This window comes from Anser cygnoides, chromosome 1 (assembly GCF_040182565.1).
Source record: "Anser cygnoides isolate HZ-2024a breed goose chromosome 1, Taihu_goose_T2T_genome, whole genome shotgun sequence".
Classification (NCBI taxonomy): domain Eukaryota; kingdom Metazoa; phylum Chordata; class Aves; order Anseriformes; family Anatidae; genus Anser; species Anser cygnoides.
In genome coordinates this window covers 14,422,741-14,438,101 of record NC_089873.1, presented here as the reverse complement: position 1 = coordinate 14,438,101, position 15,361 = coordinate 14,422,741, and the positions used below count along the sequence as shown (strand labels likewise).

The window sequence follows — 15,361 nt, the reverse complement described above, 5'->3', positions numbered from 1 at the left end:
CATGGTTCCCTCCTGAGAACGGTGAATCTCGGTGTTCTCTGTTCCTGCCTTTTAGGCAGTGGGGCACAGCAACTAAATCCGCCCTTCTCCATTCCTCCTCTGGCCTGCACAACCCCATCGCCCCCAGCCTCTCCTCCTGCCTCCTGGGCTCTGCTCCATGCCCTCCTAGGGCTCCTCCATGGTCTTTGCCCAGTTTACCAGGGACTCTCTTGTACTGGCGGCCCCAGACCGGTCACAGGCCTCCAGATGCGGGTGTGAGTGCTGAGGAGAGGGCAGTCATCACCTCCCTGTTTGTTACTTTATAGTAAAAGCGTAGGTCAGGGATTTATCGTTTGTTAAATGAAGCTGGTTAAAGCCATTTGTCCCGCGGTAGGTAGCCAGTACCGTGCAGGTATCTGGGATCCCATTGCCAGGTTTCTACAGATGAATCCATGAGGTGTTTTCCTGCACGACTGCTGAGAGCATTCAGGGTATTTATTGCAGCACCCAAAGGGCAAGGCTGTCTCTGGGCTGTCCTGTGCGCATCTGAGTCAGGAGGTTTTGTGGGGCTGGTGCAGAGGCCTAGGGGGAGTCACGGGCTGAAATGTCTGAGATGCTGCGGTTCCAGGAGTCTAGGCTATACAAAAGGGGAAAAAGGGAAGCAGCATCATAATTTTGAAAAGCTTTAGTTTCTCTTCAGCAAAAGGGTGGCGTAAATACCCTAAATCTGTGGGGGAGTGCAGCTCCTATTAAATACAGTCTGATCTAAAATCCTGTGCCCCGCTCTGGTGTGCTTGCTTCCTGTGCTTCTCTGTGAGCTGTTGTTAAGAGTTTTTCCAATTTAATCTTTTTAACTCCACACAGACGTTTTGAGCTATTAATACTTCATTTTTGGGAGGGGCAGAAGCTCTGTTCTTCTGCAGTTTACCTTTGTGGCTAAATTCAACTCTCCATTTCCTTTGTTCTTCAGGAATCTGTGTTAAATAGAGATGAGTTCCTTAATGTCAGGAATCAGCCCCTTCGGCAAGTGCTCTCCGAAGACAGCTGACCCAGCTTTTTCAATGAATATATTCCCATTAGATAAGGAGGGGACTCTTGTGGCTTCTCAGTCTCCTCTCAAGAGAACAACAACACTCTCTGGGTTGCGTTCTCCATGGGTAGCTTCTGGCTACCCTAACATTTTCTTCAGTTTAAATACCTGGTAATGATTTATGAAGTCCCTCAGATTTTTTTAAGCTGTAAAAAGTCTCAAACTCAGAGTAGAAGAAGAAGAAAGGTAAACAACTGTGTATGAGTGCTTGGTGACTTCAGAAATGCCCACTTGTAGGATCAACAAAGATGCCAGCAAAGGGCGTTCTGGCTTTGTCAGCTGCTGTGTGACTGGAGCGAGTTGGTCTGGCGATAGCCCGCTTGGACCACTCTGCAGTTCCCAGCTTGAAGAAGTCAAGTGCCCATAAACAGGTTAAAGTTGCAGGTGATTGAACAGCTCCACGGTACAAATTGGAATGGAAAAGTGTGTGTTTATATTCTATAAATATTGTAATATTTGCAATATTTTATAGTAAATGTTCTGACAGTGAAATTCCTTCCCTGTGCCAGCAAGCTCTGCCTGATTTTTGGAATGAATTTGTGGCTCAGATGCTTTTCCCTGCTCTTGGAGATGGAAAGCAGTTTGATGCTTATACCACCTGGAAAAAATTAGGTTCCTGTGGCTGCTTGGGTAATGGGTGATCCAGAGCATGAAGAGAATTGGTTAGCAAGTCAGGCTGGATGAGTCCGTGCTCCTACCTGGGTATGGGCTCCCATAATTATTTCAGTGCTTGAGGCTTTCAGTACAAATTACAGCTGTAAGGAGAAACTGCCCATAGGTTTTGTCTTGACCCAGTGTAGGGTTAGCATCCCGTGGAAGCGTTGCAATAACCTGAAGGGATCAATCATCATCCTTCTGCCTGATCTGATTTCCTTCATCAATGGGAGTCTCAGTGTTTTACCCCATGACTGCAGTATTACTTTGACTTTGGGTTCAACAGAAAGACCTTTTGAAAAACTTCCAGATTTAGTCATCAAGGAAGTTTACCCTGTTTGGTAATTTCAAGTGATTAATTACAGTTATAAAGGGATTTTACTTCTGATTCAGACTTTACTTCAGTCCCCAGTGTTTGATCTCTGACCGATAATTAGCCTTCAGGTACGAGTGTAGCTCTTTACTACATATTCAGAAATCTCTCAGCTTCACCAACACACACATTTAACGCGGTTTAAGGCATTAGTCTATTAAATGTGTAACCTCAGCTCACGCTGGTGCCCCCCTTACATCCCTGCGCCACGCCGTTAGCCGTGCCTCCTGCCCCAGGGGTCGGTGCCGTGGCTTTGGATGCGACACAAAGAACCCGGTGGTCAGCTGGCGAGGGGTTTCAGCACTGCTGGTTTTCAGGGCCGTGCTCCCACACACCCCTTCCCATCTCCTCAGACCCCCCCGGCCGTGGAGGCAGAAACGCCCGGGGTTCAGGCCCGAGGTTGTGCGGGCCTGTTGGCTTCCAGGTGAGTAGCCTCAGGTGCCACCGGAGGCCTTTGGCTTGGTGTGCTGGCTCCCTCGTGGCTCCAACATAATTGTGATGTTTTGCTGACGTTTTAAGATGAAAAGCCTTCTCTCTGAAATACCCATCAGTATGTCTGTTGTGTTATAGGCGTTTGAGCTAGCAACTGGAGATTACTTGTTTGAACCACATTCTGGTGAAGACTATTCCAGGGATGAAGGTATGAACCTTTGAGTTATTCCATGAGTTTCTGTGTATTTTCACATTCTTCTCAAATTTCTAGTGAGCTTACAGTGGGCTTAATTTTTGTTTTTTTGAGTGAACTGTTCATACACATTGTTTTCAGAACATAAATGCACTTTTTTTCTTTTTAGTTTTAAGTTCCATCACTAGCAGTGGGTGGGCAAAAACTCCCTTCTGCAGATACTCATCTACTTAACAACTGCCTGAAGGAATTAAACTGCCCTTCTTGTAAGATTGCATATGTGTGGAAACCTGATTGAGAATAACAACGTTTTAGTTTAGAAAAGAAACCTCAATTTTGAATTTCGTAGTATTTTCTCTTCATAAGATTGACACTGGAATAATGTTTACGTTGTGTATTTTTATTTGAATTAGGCAATTACTAATTTATTTATTTTTTTTAAAGAGAATTAACTCCTGCTTCCATCTGTATACCTGTCCATTTTCATGCTTGTTTGCTTGTAAATGCCCTTTGCAGTGGTAATGTGGGCATCATTCATTGTTCCTAAGTGCTACTAATGATGCCAGAGCTCTGCTGATCCTGGAAACCTCTGCATGGACTTGCTGCAAACATTGTTGATTTGAAACTATTTCAGATTTTTTACTAATTCCAGTTTCTTTCCTCTTCTTTTTTATCCCATCCTTTCCCTGCCCCTTCCACTCCCGTATCCTTTTTTTCTCTCCCTCATAGACCACATAGCACACATCATAGAGCTGCTAGGCAATATCCCAAGGCACTTTGCTCTATCTGGAAAATATTCTCGGGAATTCTTCAATCGCAGAGGTAGTACCTCTTCTTTTTGAAAGGTGCCGTGATGCAGACAGAAGTGGAATTGCTGTTGCTGGTTGTAGCATGTCCCGCTGAGGAGCGTTTTCTGAAATCACGCAACAAAAATTTATTTTTGAAAAACAAAGTGCACAAGAATCTGTGACAAACTAATTTTATTTATTTTTTAACCTAAACTTCCTGAAAAATAACTATTTGGTACGTTTTAAAGTACGTAGCCAAACTTGTTTGTAGCGGCTGATACCCAGAGGTTGTTTTGAGAAGGAAGTTTTGCTGAAAGCATCTTTCCAAATTAGCCACGGTGCATGTGTCTTTTTCACCAGGATCAATCTATTTCTGTCTGTACCGGGCCAGTGTTAGTGTGTGCATGCAATGTACTGATTAAACTGTTGTATGTTTCTGTTTTGCTGGCAATGTTCTCCAATGCAGACCACATAGCATTGATCATTGAACTGCTGGGAAAAATCCCTCGAAAATACGCTATGTTGGGGAAATATTCCAAGGAGTTTTTCACCAAAAAAGGTAACGGTATTTATGCACCACTAATTTAAAGCATAATACTATCCAAAAGGAGAGTATGTTCGTTTATGGGTACTGAAGAAATATATCCATTTAAACGGAGAGCTCTTATTAAAGAAGAATTTCGGTGTAAACTTGGCTTTCTGAGGAAAGCAAAAATTTGCAGTATTCATTTCAGTATTTCATTTAGAATTCGTTTTGGGATGTACTCAGCAAAGTGTGAACGTTAACAAATGTCTGTGTGAATCTGTTGTCAAATGTTCGTGTAAATGTAAGCAATCAAGGAATGCGGAGCTTGTAACTTGGTGGAAAATGAGCTGTCCGTGTACACAGTGGTCTGGCAGACCTGGTAAGCAGTAAACAGGGTGGAAAAGGAATGCCCGGGCAGCAGACACGCAGGAGTCCTCGGGCTCTGAACCTTCCTGAGGAGGAAGGATGGCTTTGTGCCAGAGCGCTGGAGAAAGCCGCTCTCCCGTGCGCCGTGCTGTCTCGCTCCAAACGCTGCTGGCTGCTGTGGTGCCGTGGGTCACACCCAGCCCTGCGTGGCCTCGCGCAGCAACAGAACCCCCCTAAAATCAGCCCCTCGTGTAGCACGGCCAGTTGCTACAAGCGAACGAATCTCAACGCTGACCTTTCTGACCTTTTTGTACTTGGTCTTCGCTCAGGCTGGTCTTTAAGACGGGATTTAACACGGGGGGCACCCCGGGGATGCTTCAAGCCTCTCTCGTCTCCCTGCTTACGAGACAGCACCGTGCAGCCTCGGGTGACGGGGCACGTCGGGAGCGTCCCGCTCCGTACCGGGGCCGAGGACTGCGGCTGGCGAGCGGCTTTCCCACAGGGCAGTGCCACGGCTTCCCTCGCGCCCGCGACTCCACGTGCCCGGCAGGCGGCTTGTCGGCAGGGCCAGCGCCGACCAGCCGCAGCGGGCACCTGGGGGCGCGGCGGGGCCGAGGCTCTGGCGCTGCGCTGCGAGCGCGTAGGGACCTCCGCCTGGCCTCGTGTCCTTCCCGAGGAGGTCACCGGGCTGGACAAGGTGCAGGAGGGCAGGAGCCGTGAGTGGCTGCCTTACGGGGGGGGGGGGACCGAAAAGCCTGGGACTTCAGTTTGGAGGAGAGAAGGCTTCGTGCGGGGGGAGTGTGATTGGCAAAGTAGCAAAGGCAGTGAAAGGCTGAAAACAGAGCTGCTGTTCGCCAGCACGCCATAGCAGAGTGAGGGGACAGCCAGTGAAACTTGCAGCGATGGGTTCAACACAGCTACTTCCTCACACGCAGGTGGGAGCCTGTGGAGCTTGCAGTGTCAGCAGGCTCAAAACCAAGCTCATGTTAGCTGAGATGAACAGACTCAAGGACAACAGGTCCCTAAGTGTATAAACCAGTAGAGGGTTGGGGCAGGAATTTACCCTCTGGCATCCCCAGTGCAGAACTGAAGCATTAATATAACTCTTGGACCACACAGATAATTTTTACTGAATCCCATCTTCTTTTTTCACATTTTTACGGTCTTCACAGAATTTCTTGTGGAGAACCTCCAGCCTTTAGTGCTAAAATAGCGTTTTTCTGCTGAGGAACAAACTACAGCATGCTGTGCTGCTCAGGGCATGCTGGTCTTAGCTTGGATATTTCCAATTTGAGCTCCACTTTACAAAATAAGTAAGAAGTGTGCAAACAGTGTGAACTCAGGTTCCACAGTGACGGCCACCGAACCCCAGGATCCTCAGTTTGCAGTTGTGTGCACTTCATACCACCTGAGGGTGGAAAGAAGAAAATGCAAGCGTTTGGGTGAAAAGACGTGCAATCGATTCTGCTACAAATGCATTTTATTCAGAAAATGGATGATGACTTTGGATTTCCAGACCTTGCGAAATGTTTGGGTTTTTCATGGAGAATATAATAATGCCCCAGGCTACCTAATTTAAATACAAAGGTGAAGGCTGATGCAACACCCCCCTCCCCACCCCATGCTGATAAGTGATTGTGGCAACCCTGGCAATGGCTGCTGCAATCCAGAGAAGTTACAGACCCAGCCTGTTTTTCTTAGCCTTTTGTTTTGCTTGCAGTCAATAACAAGACACTACTTTCTGTTGCTTTTTGGCAGAGAGATTGCTTGTTGCACAATACTGGAGTTTATACACTTAGAAAATACACTACCCGTTTTTGTAAATAGTCAAACATTTTTTCAGCCCTTCAATTGGAGGGTTGTATGGGGATTTTAAAGGGCTGAGAGTAAGCCTGGAAGTGAACAAACTTCTCCAAGATGTCTTCTGCTTTGTACATTAGTACTGTGGGTCTGTATAGACCTAAACTGGAGCCTTTTTGCCTTATTTTTTTTGTTGTTGCTTGACTCAGCAGTACTCATGGGCTGCACTTGTGCTGGAAATGTACAAGCACAGACTGGCCGAAGACAGGCAGCCTCTGCTCTCGCTCCCCTTTATCTCAGTGCCCTCCTACCCGGAGAGATGGAAGGGAAGGAGGGAAGTGGGCGAGCCATGGGCAGCACACCTCGGCTCGCTGTTAGCAGCGGGTCTCTCCTTTCCCTTGCCAGTGGCTGGCTGTTTGCAGGGTTACTCTGTTGGGGTCCTTACGGTGGTGGCTGCAGAGCTGCTGCCAACTGGCAGTTGGCCGTGTGCAGTATTGGAGGGGCTCCAGTCCTGCAGTTCTGCCACTGCTGGCAGTGGGCAGCAGCAGCAGCAGCAGGCGCTTCCTCCCCAGGAAGAAGTCAGCCCAAGCCTGGCTGCACTCACCTGGGAGATGGAGCAGAACCCGTGAGGGCAAACCCTTTGTGCTGGGCTTGGTTTGCAAACGGTTGTGGCATTGTCAGCAAATGGTGCATAGTGAGGCAGAATGACCTGTTACTGAGAGCTGTGCCTTAAGGTTGGAGCGGTTTTTGTAAGATTTAGGGTTCTTGACAGATGAATGAGTGAAGGCCTGCGGTGTTCTTGTGGACAGCGTGAGCATGAGAGCGAGTGCCTTCGTGTAAGGGGCACAGGATGAAGGCCTCATGGCGGCCTGCAGCTCCCTCACGAGGGGAGCGGAGGGGCAGGCGCTGAGCTCTGCTCTCTGGGGACAGCGACAGGACCCGAGGGAACGGCATGGAGCTGGGACAGGGGAGGGTCAGGCTGGGGGTTAGGGAAAGGTTCTGCACCCAGAGGGTGGTCGGGCACTGGGACAGGCTCCCCAGGGCAGTGGGCACAGCACTGAGCTGCTGGAGTTCAAGAAGCGTTTGGACAGTGCTCTCAGACACATGGTCTGATTTTGGGGTGGTCCTGTGTGGAGCCAGGAGTTGGACTTGGTGATCCCTGTGGGTCCCTTCTACCTCAGGATATTCTGTGACTGTGATTCTAAGACAACAGGAGAAACTTTGTTTACAGTGGAGTCCAGGCGTAACACAGTTTGCTTTAGGAATGATTTGACATTGGCCATGCTCATTTTCTTTGTTTGAGGACCTCAAGCAAGCTTGCAATGTGCAGACCTTCCTAAGTGATGATTCTCAGCCTGATGAGTTGTTGTTTTTTTTTTTTTCTTTTTTAGAGGAAAACTAATCAGGGATTAGTCACTATCAGGGCTGAAGAGGTATTTCTCTAATACTGGCAATGTTTCTGTTTACAGGAGAACTCCGACACATTACCAAGCTGAAACCTTGGAGTCTTTTTGACGTGCTTGTGGAGAAGTATGGTTGGCCTCACGAAGATGCTGCACAGTTTACAGATTTCCTGATCCCCATGCTAGAAATGGTCCCAGAGAAACGTGCTTCAGCTGGAGAATGCCTTAGGCATCCATGGCTGAATTCTTAGCAGAATCTCCCAGCTGTAGAAGTAAGCCAGCAACCACTTTCCAATGCATCGGACCTAAATGGTGACTGTCACAAATTCTTTAGCAGGATCACACGTGAGCTGGCTTCAATCCTCAGACCTTTATTTTGCTTGAGGTACTGTTTGACATTTTGCTTTTTGTGCACTGTGTTCTTGGGGAAGGGTAGTCTTTTTGTCTTCAGCTAGTAGTTTACTCACCCACTTTCTTCAGAAAACACTTTAACGTGTCTTTAAGCATTGTTTCTTGTGTTGTGTGGCATTCAGATGTCAGATTTTTGAACAAAAGAAACTTCCCCCCATGTGTTTTGGCAAGTTTTGTAACTATTTATGAAAAAAATATTTTAGCTGATGCATATTATATAATTTACAAGCGTAAGAAATTTATCAAGTCAGAACTGAGTTACGGCAAGGAATTGTACAATTTTATCTTCCGGCAAAGGGACGTCATTCTTGTATTATAGTGTATGTAAATGCACCCTGTAAATGTTTATTTCCATTTAAATATGGGACTGGGGACTCAATTTCAGAGTAAAGCTACTAAGTTTTAGAGAGCTTTATAGCAAACCAATTGCATGTAGTGGACTTTAAACTGCTTTAAGGAATTGTGTAAACTTTCTATTCTGTAGCAGTTCCCGTTCATTGGATTTTAAACAAAGTGGCTCTGGTTTACAGGATTTCATTCCCCAAATGGCACTTTAAAGGAAGGCTAGACTTCTTTCTAATAAAGTATGCATTATCATTTAGCACTCCCTTTTAGAACTTTTGCCTATTTTAAGTGCTTTTAAGAAAAGAAAATAGCAATTTCCCTTACAATGTGATAGTGAAGACATGGTACCATATGGTGTTGCCTTTTTATAAGCACTGTAAGTTGTACTATACCTTAAGAAAAAAAAATTAAAAGTTGAGCATGAGAACCACTCTCTGTGTAGAATTGCTGATCTTTTATAATAAAAGTGTGTGCTTGGAATCAGTTAAGGAAGGATAGCTGCAAATAATTTACAGTGCAGTGGGTAAAATGCAAGAAGCAAGATCATGCTCATTCCATTCATAGCTTTACATGTTTCTAAAACAAATTGCACTAGCTTTATTTTTTTCCCATAACCAGACATACGATTATTCTTTGTAAGTTGCACGCAAGAATTACGTGTTTCCTAGGAAAAAAAGCTACATAGACTGAAGCTTATAGGCAATACAGATTTTAGAATGTAAAATACAGAGGTGTGTTTTGGCCTCTTTTAGAAGTCAGTGGGATGAATGTAAGCTTACTTCTGATTTTCATGTAACTATGGTGCCACTTTTTCTTGACTTTGTCCATATGAAATTTATTCACATGCCTTTGCAATAACTAGATTGTGAGAAGATAGCCCCATGCTGTAACAATAACCAGTTGTTTGAGGTGCTTGCAGTTGTCTAATTAAAGTGTTTTGTTTTTTCAGACAGTGTGCTGGTCATTGGAATCTTTGCTAGCTGTAAATCCAACTCTTTGCTAGAATTACATGTGGTGGTGGGGGTGGGTGGGGGTTAGCCTGGCTGTAATTACTGCGTTCTGTATGATGGGGTTAGTTACAAAATAGCATCACCTGTACAAACCAAAGCATACTGAAGGCTAACGAGGAATGATGTGCTGTATCTGAGAGGGCGCTAGATGAAACAAGACAAAACCGAGCCATTTCATAGGAGGTGTTTAACTTTTTATAGACAAGCAGCCATTTATCCCCCATCCCTGATGCGCCTGGGTAGCCGCTCATCCAAAAAGAAATGGGAGAGCCACACGAATGCGCTAGGCAGGAGACACTCCTGTGCATGCTGAGGCCCTGCCAGCAGCTGGACCTCAGACCTGAGGGCCTTTGACCATCCACTTCCCTCTTCACATGGGAACAGCTTTTAAAGGCCTCAAGGATGACACTGCTGAGAAGAAAAAAAAAAAATAATGCTACAGTGAAATCCAGAGATAAGAGGTAAAAATGCTTCCTTTCACCCTGCACCTTGCTGCAACTAATTAGCGGTTTGTTCCTGACTACATAGACAATCCTAGCATTGGCAACATCAGTTTAACTGCAAGGCAAGCACGGGACTAGCCTTATGTGTGTTGAGACAGCAAAACTTGACTAATGCCAGTCGTGGTCTGCTGCCCCCTTTGGCAACACTTCACATGGCTGCTAAGAGGTAACAAATCACCGCAGATAAATGGCAGAGGGTCAGGTCAACAGCTTTGAGCTGTGGAGGCTGATGCAGATGTCTCAAATGTGAGCAGTAGCATAAGGTGCATTGGGTTGTTTTTGGTTTTTCTCCCTGCTGTTGTTGATGGCCTAACTGGGTTCTACTTCACACTAAGTACAAATAGAGGCGCTCAGACCTTGCACGTGTTTTGTATAGCCAACAGTTGTCCAGGAAAGCATTTTTTTTTGTGTACTATTTTTTCCAGTACTTACGAGCAAATTACAGTTTTACATAGCCCCAATACTTTCTATGTGCTAAAAGGAATTACCACTTTTCAGTGAGCAGGAATTGCCGCTTCCACTCCTGTCCCCTTTCAGGTTTTGTAGTGGCCAGAGCAGAGGAAGCTGCACGCTGGTTTTCTCCTCTGGGTTCTGAAAGAGAGCCATCAAGCATTCGTTCTGTTACCTGAGCAGAATTCAAGAGCGTTCACTAATGAGCTCTAAGGACAGGCATACACCATAACTATGGTATAAGGGGCTCACTTCCTACATTACTGCACTAACAGGAGGTCTTGGAGAGCCAACGGGAGAAAACAGGGATGTGCTGAAGTGGACAGGTGTTACTGTAGTTTGTAACCAAGAACAGACAGAGTAACATCTGCCTTTAGTGCACAACTGCACTGCTATGGTACATACACAGTGCACATTAATATTAAATAACCTGAGCCCATACCCTGCTCTCCTTGAAGTAAGTTTTCCCCAGTTGTAGACTCAGCCAGGGAAGATAAATCCCCTCCTGCAGTCTGTGCCATAAACCCACACCTGGAAACCGCATGGAGGTAAAGAGCCCCACAGTGACAGAAGGCCTACGGCCCCTTCCTTTAACACACAGCACCCTTTGAGGACAAGTGGTTAAAACTGACATAATTGTGATTTATTAACATGAATTAAAATGCCCAACCAGTGCTGCAATGTGACAGTATATTAAAAAATTAAAGATCATATACTGTACTACTTTCACAAAGATCACACTTTTTTTTTGCAAAAGAGACTTATTATGTACAATACTATATCAAATGAAAGAAGCTTTAAGCAATTTTACAAGCAAAAGAAATACAGTATTTACAGCACTCGTCAGAGACATTAGAAACGGTCTATACATTAAATTACATTTTCTGCAAATAACTGATGAAACAAAAAGCCATGTCCACACCAAAACTATAAAAATTTGTATTGCATTGTCTTCTATCTCTATGCACACAAAGAACTGTTGACAGAAGAAAATGAAAAAAAAAATTGTTAGTGCCATCACTTAGCCTGTGTACTTATTTAATTACATATGTATAAAAGTAATATAGAAAACATTCACTAAATGAATTTAACTGCAACAATAAAATTTTAAAGATTATGCAGCATCAAACCTACTGCCAGAAAAACAGCTGGAATGTTCACTTACAAAATAAAAAGAAATACCTAATACTGGCTTAACAGCACATTTTTCAGGAATTTTAAAAAGCAAAAAATGGAAAGATACAATGAAAGAGCACTGGTGTTTGCTTTTATACAAAGTATCATGTACAAGCTTTAAAAAGTACCTTGAATAGGTACATATGAAATATACACAGTTTATATTACAGAACATTTTAAAAATGTTTAGAATTAAAGGGCTCCATTTTAATGCCACCCTGAACCATGGTAATTGTTTTGAAAAGTCGGCGGCACCTGTGCTCTGTGAATGGGAATCTGTCCAGGCACGGGTGACGCCTGCTGCGGTCCTTGCACTCCGTGGGGAAGGGTTACTGAGCCGGGGTGGGGGCAGAACCCTGAAGCAGTGGGCGTTGCAATACTGTTTGGTCCTTGAGGTTGGATGTGAGGACCCTGACCGGGGAGTGGACAATGAGGTCCTGTTCCAGCAGGCTGATGTTGAGGTCCAGGTCCTAACGTTGTGTGATGGGGGGCTTGTGAGGAGTAGGAGGAGACGCCCGTATGGGCGTTTGAAGGGAAATGGGGGGGTCCTTGGTGCGACGGGTGGTGCAACCCTTGTGCTGATGCTGGGTGGTGCCCCGAGCCCATAACGTTGGACGGTGGGGGCGGAGGGGGCGGAGGTGCGGAGTTGACAACATGCTGGTGTTGTGCTTGCAAACCTTGGTGTCCCGTGGGAGGATGAGGAGGTTGGTGGTGGGGGATAGGACCTGGCGGCGGAGGGGGCGGTGGCAAATGATGGCCAGCAGCCTGAGAGTGAAGGTGTGATCCAGGAGCTACTGCCACAGCGTGAACCGGACCAACCACGTGTGCTACAGAATGCTGCTGATGAGTACTTTGCTGCTGTACAAGGTGAGGTCCCGGGGCAGGCGGGGGCGGAGGAGGAGGTGGGGCAGCAGAGGCCGAAGCCTGGTGATGAATACTGGGGTTCTGAGAGGGCAAAAAATGCCCCGCGGTGACGTGGTGTCCTGGCACTGTCTGCTGACCCGCAGAGCCAGGAAGTGCTTGGTTTGGTCCAGATGAAAACACAGTCTGTTGGGGTATGCTGCCCTTCAGCTGACTGTAACTCTGAAAGTTTCCAGAGGGCTGCTGGTTTTGATAGTAAGTAGAAGAGGGGGGTGGAGGGGGAGGGGGAGGTGGTGCATTGCTGTTCAAATTTTGTTGGTTAAATTGGCTGTAAGAAGCTGAAGATTGTCCTGAAGTTGTCTGAGTAAACAGCGGTCCGCTGGGCTGCTGCTGATTCCCAGGCTGAAGGGGTGGTGCTGCTGGATAAAAGTTCCGGTGCGTTTCCCTCTGGGGCGTTCCGACTTGAGGTGACTGGGGGTGATGAGGTCTGTACGGAGAGCCCAGCTGCTGCGAGTGAGGCTTTGGTGAAAGGTAACCATGCTGCACGGGCGCGTGAGGCGTAGATGACTTGGGAGGATTTTCTACGTGAGGTGAGGGGGGACAATGAAGCTTCAAAGGTGCAGAAGGCAACTTCTGTGAGTGTGGAAGTTGCTCAGCAGAACTGCGCAGATGTGACTGAGATGGATGATTTTTTGAAAGTGCTTGGACATTATTTGTCAGCTGTTTTTGTTGCAGCTCAGGTTTTGGGTGATTCGCACACTCGGCCTCTGGTGCATTTGCTGCAGTTTCCCAGTGCGAATCTGGTTTTGCCGGCGTTTTCCCAAGTGACTGTGTTGAAACTACAGGACTTGGTGAAGAGGGCTAGAACAGAAAGAAATTCAGTCAGTGCGAGACGTTCCGAACATTCAATGATGCAGGCATTAAAACTAAATCTTCTCAGGTCAGTGCTCTCTTTCTCCAATGATGGATGAAAAGCATTAAGACACAGGAGAGATTTGGTATATGAAAAACAGTGACCATAGGAAGCTTAAACTTAGCACAGGCACTGTTTCTAGCAAGTACACATGAATTGTTCTTTAAAGTCGAAGCCTAGCAAGTGCACCTGAGAATACTAATAGGAATATGACCATCAAGGCAAAGTCAGAATCTCCTATATGTTAAAGCTTCAGATTTCTGAGTCTGAAAGGAGTAATTCCAAATGACTACTTACAAAACCGAAGTATTTTTTTTGAGAGTGGTATAACGCAAGCAGACTGGACATTATAACCTGAATTACTGCATTTAATATCATACAGGAAGTTCCTAAACAAGTTTCTGCATATCACTGCCTCTACTGCCAAACAGTACCAAATCCTGACATGGCAAGAGCCACTCCTGTTAAGGTAAGAAGTACTTAAATCATTTTACTTCTGTCAGTTCTGACTGTCAGTCCTTTGGCATTCAACCTGCAGAACTGTGGCAATACTGAGACCACTGATACATCTGATACCACATTCTGTGGACACTGAAGAGCTTGTAAGTAGATACGGCTACTGAAAGAACAGAACACAAACCCACTTGGATGGAACTTCTACATGTTGGACCTACTACAAATATTCTTACAGATATTTACCTACATTAAATTATTGAACAGAATTACTACACACGTTCAACTCAGTGGAAAATCATGATGGTAACATTTAAAAAATCTCAATAGAAAATCAAGATGGTAACATTTTAAAAATAAATTGAGACCTGTACATATGCTTGATACACGCAAACACATGCACCTGCACACACACCTTGCTTGCTTTTGAAGGACTCTTACAAGTCTTCTGTGAAGTATCTGGGGACGGACATTCAGAAGTAGGCTCTGGATTTTCAGTATCAGGTTCTAGAAACAAAAATAAGAAGTAAATATAACAGTGGGGGAAAAGGTCTTTTGCCAAGATCACTAAGCACTTTGTATTTGACTTTAAAGAGCTACTTAACGTTGTTGTAAGAGACTATTCAATAAGTGTCATACAAGGTCATCTGCTTACTGACCTTCCATACATTCAGTGAAAGAATGGACCTTAAGCTGCAACTGGGAAATGAGATTTGAATGAGATGAAGGTGGAGACTGAACATGAGACGGTGAGCAGGGGCTACAGGGTGATTCTCCCCCTACAGATGAAGCAGACCCAAACATAACATTAGAATGATTAAGGACTACCTAAGGAATTGGTTAGATGTATCTACCTTTGCCACGATAAATCAACTCACCATTGTCCTTGTCTTTCCTATGATCACTGAGAAGTAACGCTCTCTGATAACTTCGTTCTCTCACTTGTTCCACAGAGGTTGATGCAGTCCTGGAAGAGGGAAGTGTATGTTAAAGTAAGGCGATATACTCCCAGGGACCAAATTTAGGACACTGTACATGCAAATACTAGGCCAGAGAATTTACAGTGTTGATTGCTTGTAAGAGCCAAATAACTGGTCCTACTTAAGGAATGCCGTTTGGCTAGGTATTTTAGATCTGTTTTCTCACACTTTAAATATACCAATCTCCTGCAACCTTCTTACATTATGAGAACTGACAATTCCTCTCAATATGAAAAAGATTATCTGTAGATCTGTGGAGGTCTTTTTATTCTTAATATCTGACAGATCAAGAACTACAGGTTGTGAGTACTGCTTCACAGTTTCAATTTGTAGAAAGCCTTCTTGAAAAGATTGAAATAGTCATTTATTTATTAAAAAAGAGCTTGCTCTTCAATAGCAGATCCATAGTTGTAAATACTGCACAACTCCGGATGTATGGGAGTTAAGCTTTTAGATTTCATTCACCAGATATCAGGTGAAGTGACAGTCATGTCTTCTGTCTTATAATCGATTACATTCTCACAATCTGAACATAAAGAACAGTAATGGCAGCACTCTACAAAACTCAGTTTTATTTCAGGCAAGAGCATATTGCAATACTCTACAGTGCTGTTGTTTTAAAAGTTTGGAGGTTGTCTGCAGGAGTACTGCAAAA

General features: G+C 45.1%; 2 protein-coding genes across 15 annotated transcripts in view; one reads left to right on the top strand and one right to left on the bottom strand.

Annotated features, from left to right (window-relative positions):
* The window catches only part of SRPK2 (SRSF protein kinase 2), a 144,949-nt gene extending 135,641 nt beyond the window's left edge, over nucleotides 1-9,308 (top strand). For 5 of the 7 annotated variants that reach the window (XM_066987761.1, XM_066987886.1, XM_066987862.1 and 2 more), the window contains 4 exons: nucleotides 2,667-2,736; nucleotides 3,451-3,543; nucleotides 3,976-4,068; nucleotides 7,671-9,308. In XM_066987761.1, coding sequence (XP_066843862.1) covers nucleotides 2,667-2,736; nucleotides 3,451-3,543; nucleotides 3,976-4,068; nucleotides 7,671-7,855 — 441 coding nt within the window. In that variant the 3' untranslated portion in view covers nucleotides 7,856-9,308. The remainder of the gene's footprint in view (nucleotides 1-2,666; nucleotides 2,737-3,450; nucleotides 3,544-3,975; nucleotides 4,069-7,670) is intronic. The other 2 variants (XM_066987979.1, XM_066988017.1) reach the window with 2 other exon arrangements.
* A 244-nt stretch (nucleotides 9,309-9,552) lies between these two features.
* The window catches only part of KMT2E (lysine methyltransferase 2E (inactive)), a 67,466-nt gene continuing 61,657 nt past the window's right edge, over nucleotides 9,553-15,361 (bottom strand). For 4 of the 8 annotated variants that reach the window (XM_048068448.2, XM_048068447.2, XM_048068451.2 and 1 more), the window contains 6 exons: nucleotides 14,605-14,693; nucleotides 14,386-14,505; nucleotides 14,142-14,233; nucleotides 11,755-13,221; nucleotides 10,362-10,464; nucleotides 9,553-9,781 (listed from right to left, as the gene is read on the bottom strand). In XM_048068448.2, the coding sequence (XP_047924405.2) occupies nucleotides 9,741-9,781; nucleotides 10,362-10,464; nucleotides 11,755-13,221; nucleotides 14,142-14,233; nucleotides 14,386-14,505; nucleotides 14,605-14,693 (1,912 nt within the window). In that variant the 3' untranslated portion in view covers nucleotides 9,553-9,740. Of the gene's footprint in view, nucleotides 9,782-10,361; nucleotides 10,465-10,944; nucleotides 13,222-14,141; nucleotides 14,234-14,385; nucleotides 14,506-14,604; nucleotides 14,694-15,361 lie in introns of those variants that run through there. The other 4 variants (XM_066987455.1, XM_048068452.2, XM_048068450.2 and 1 more) reach the window with 4 other exon arrangements.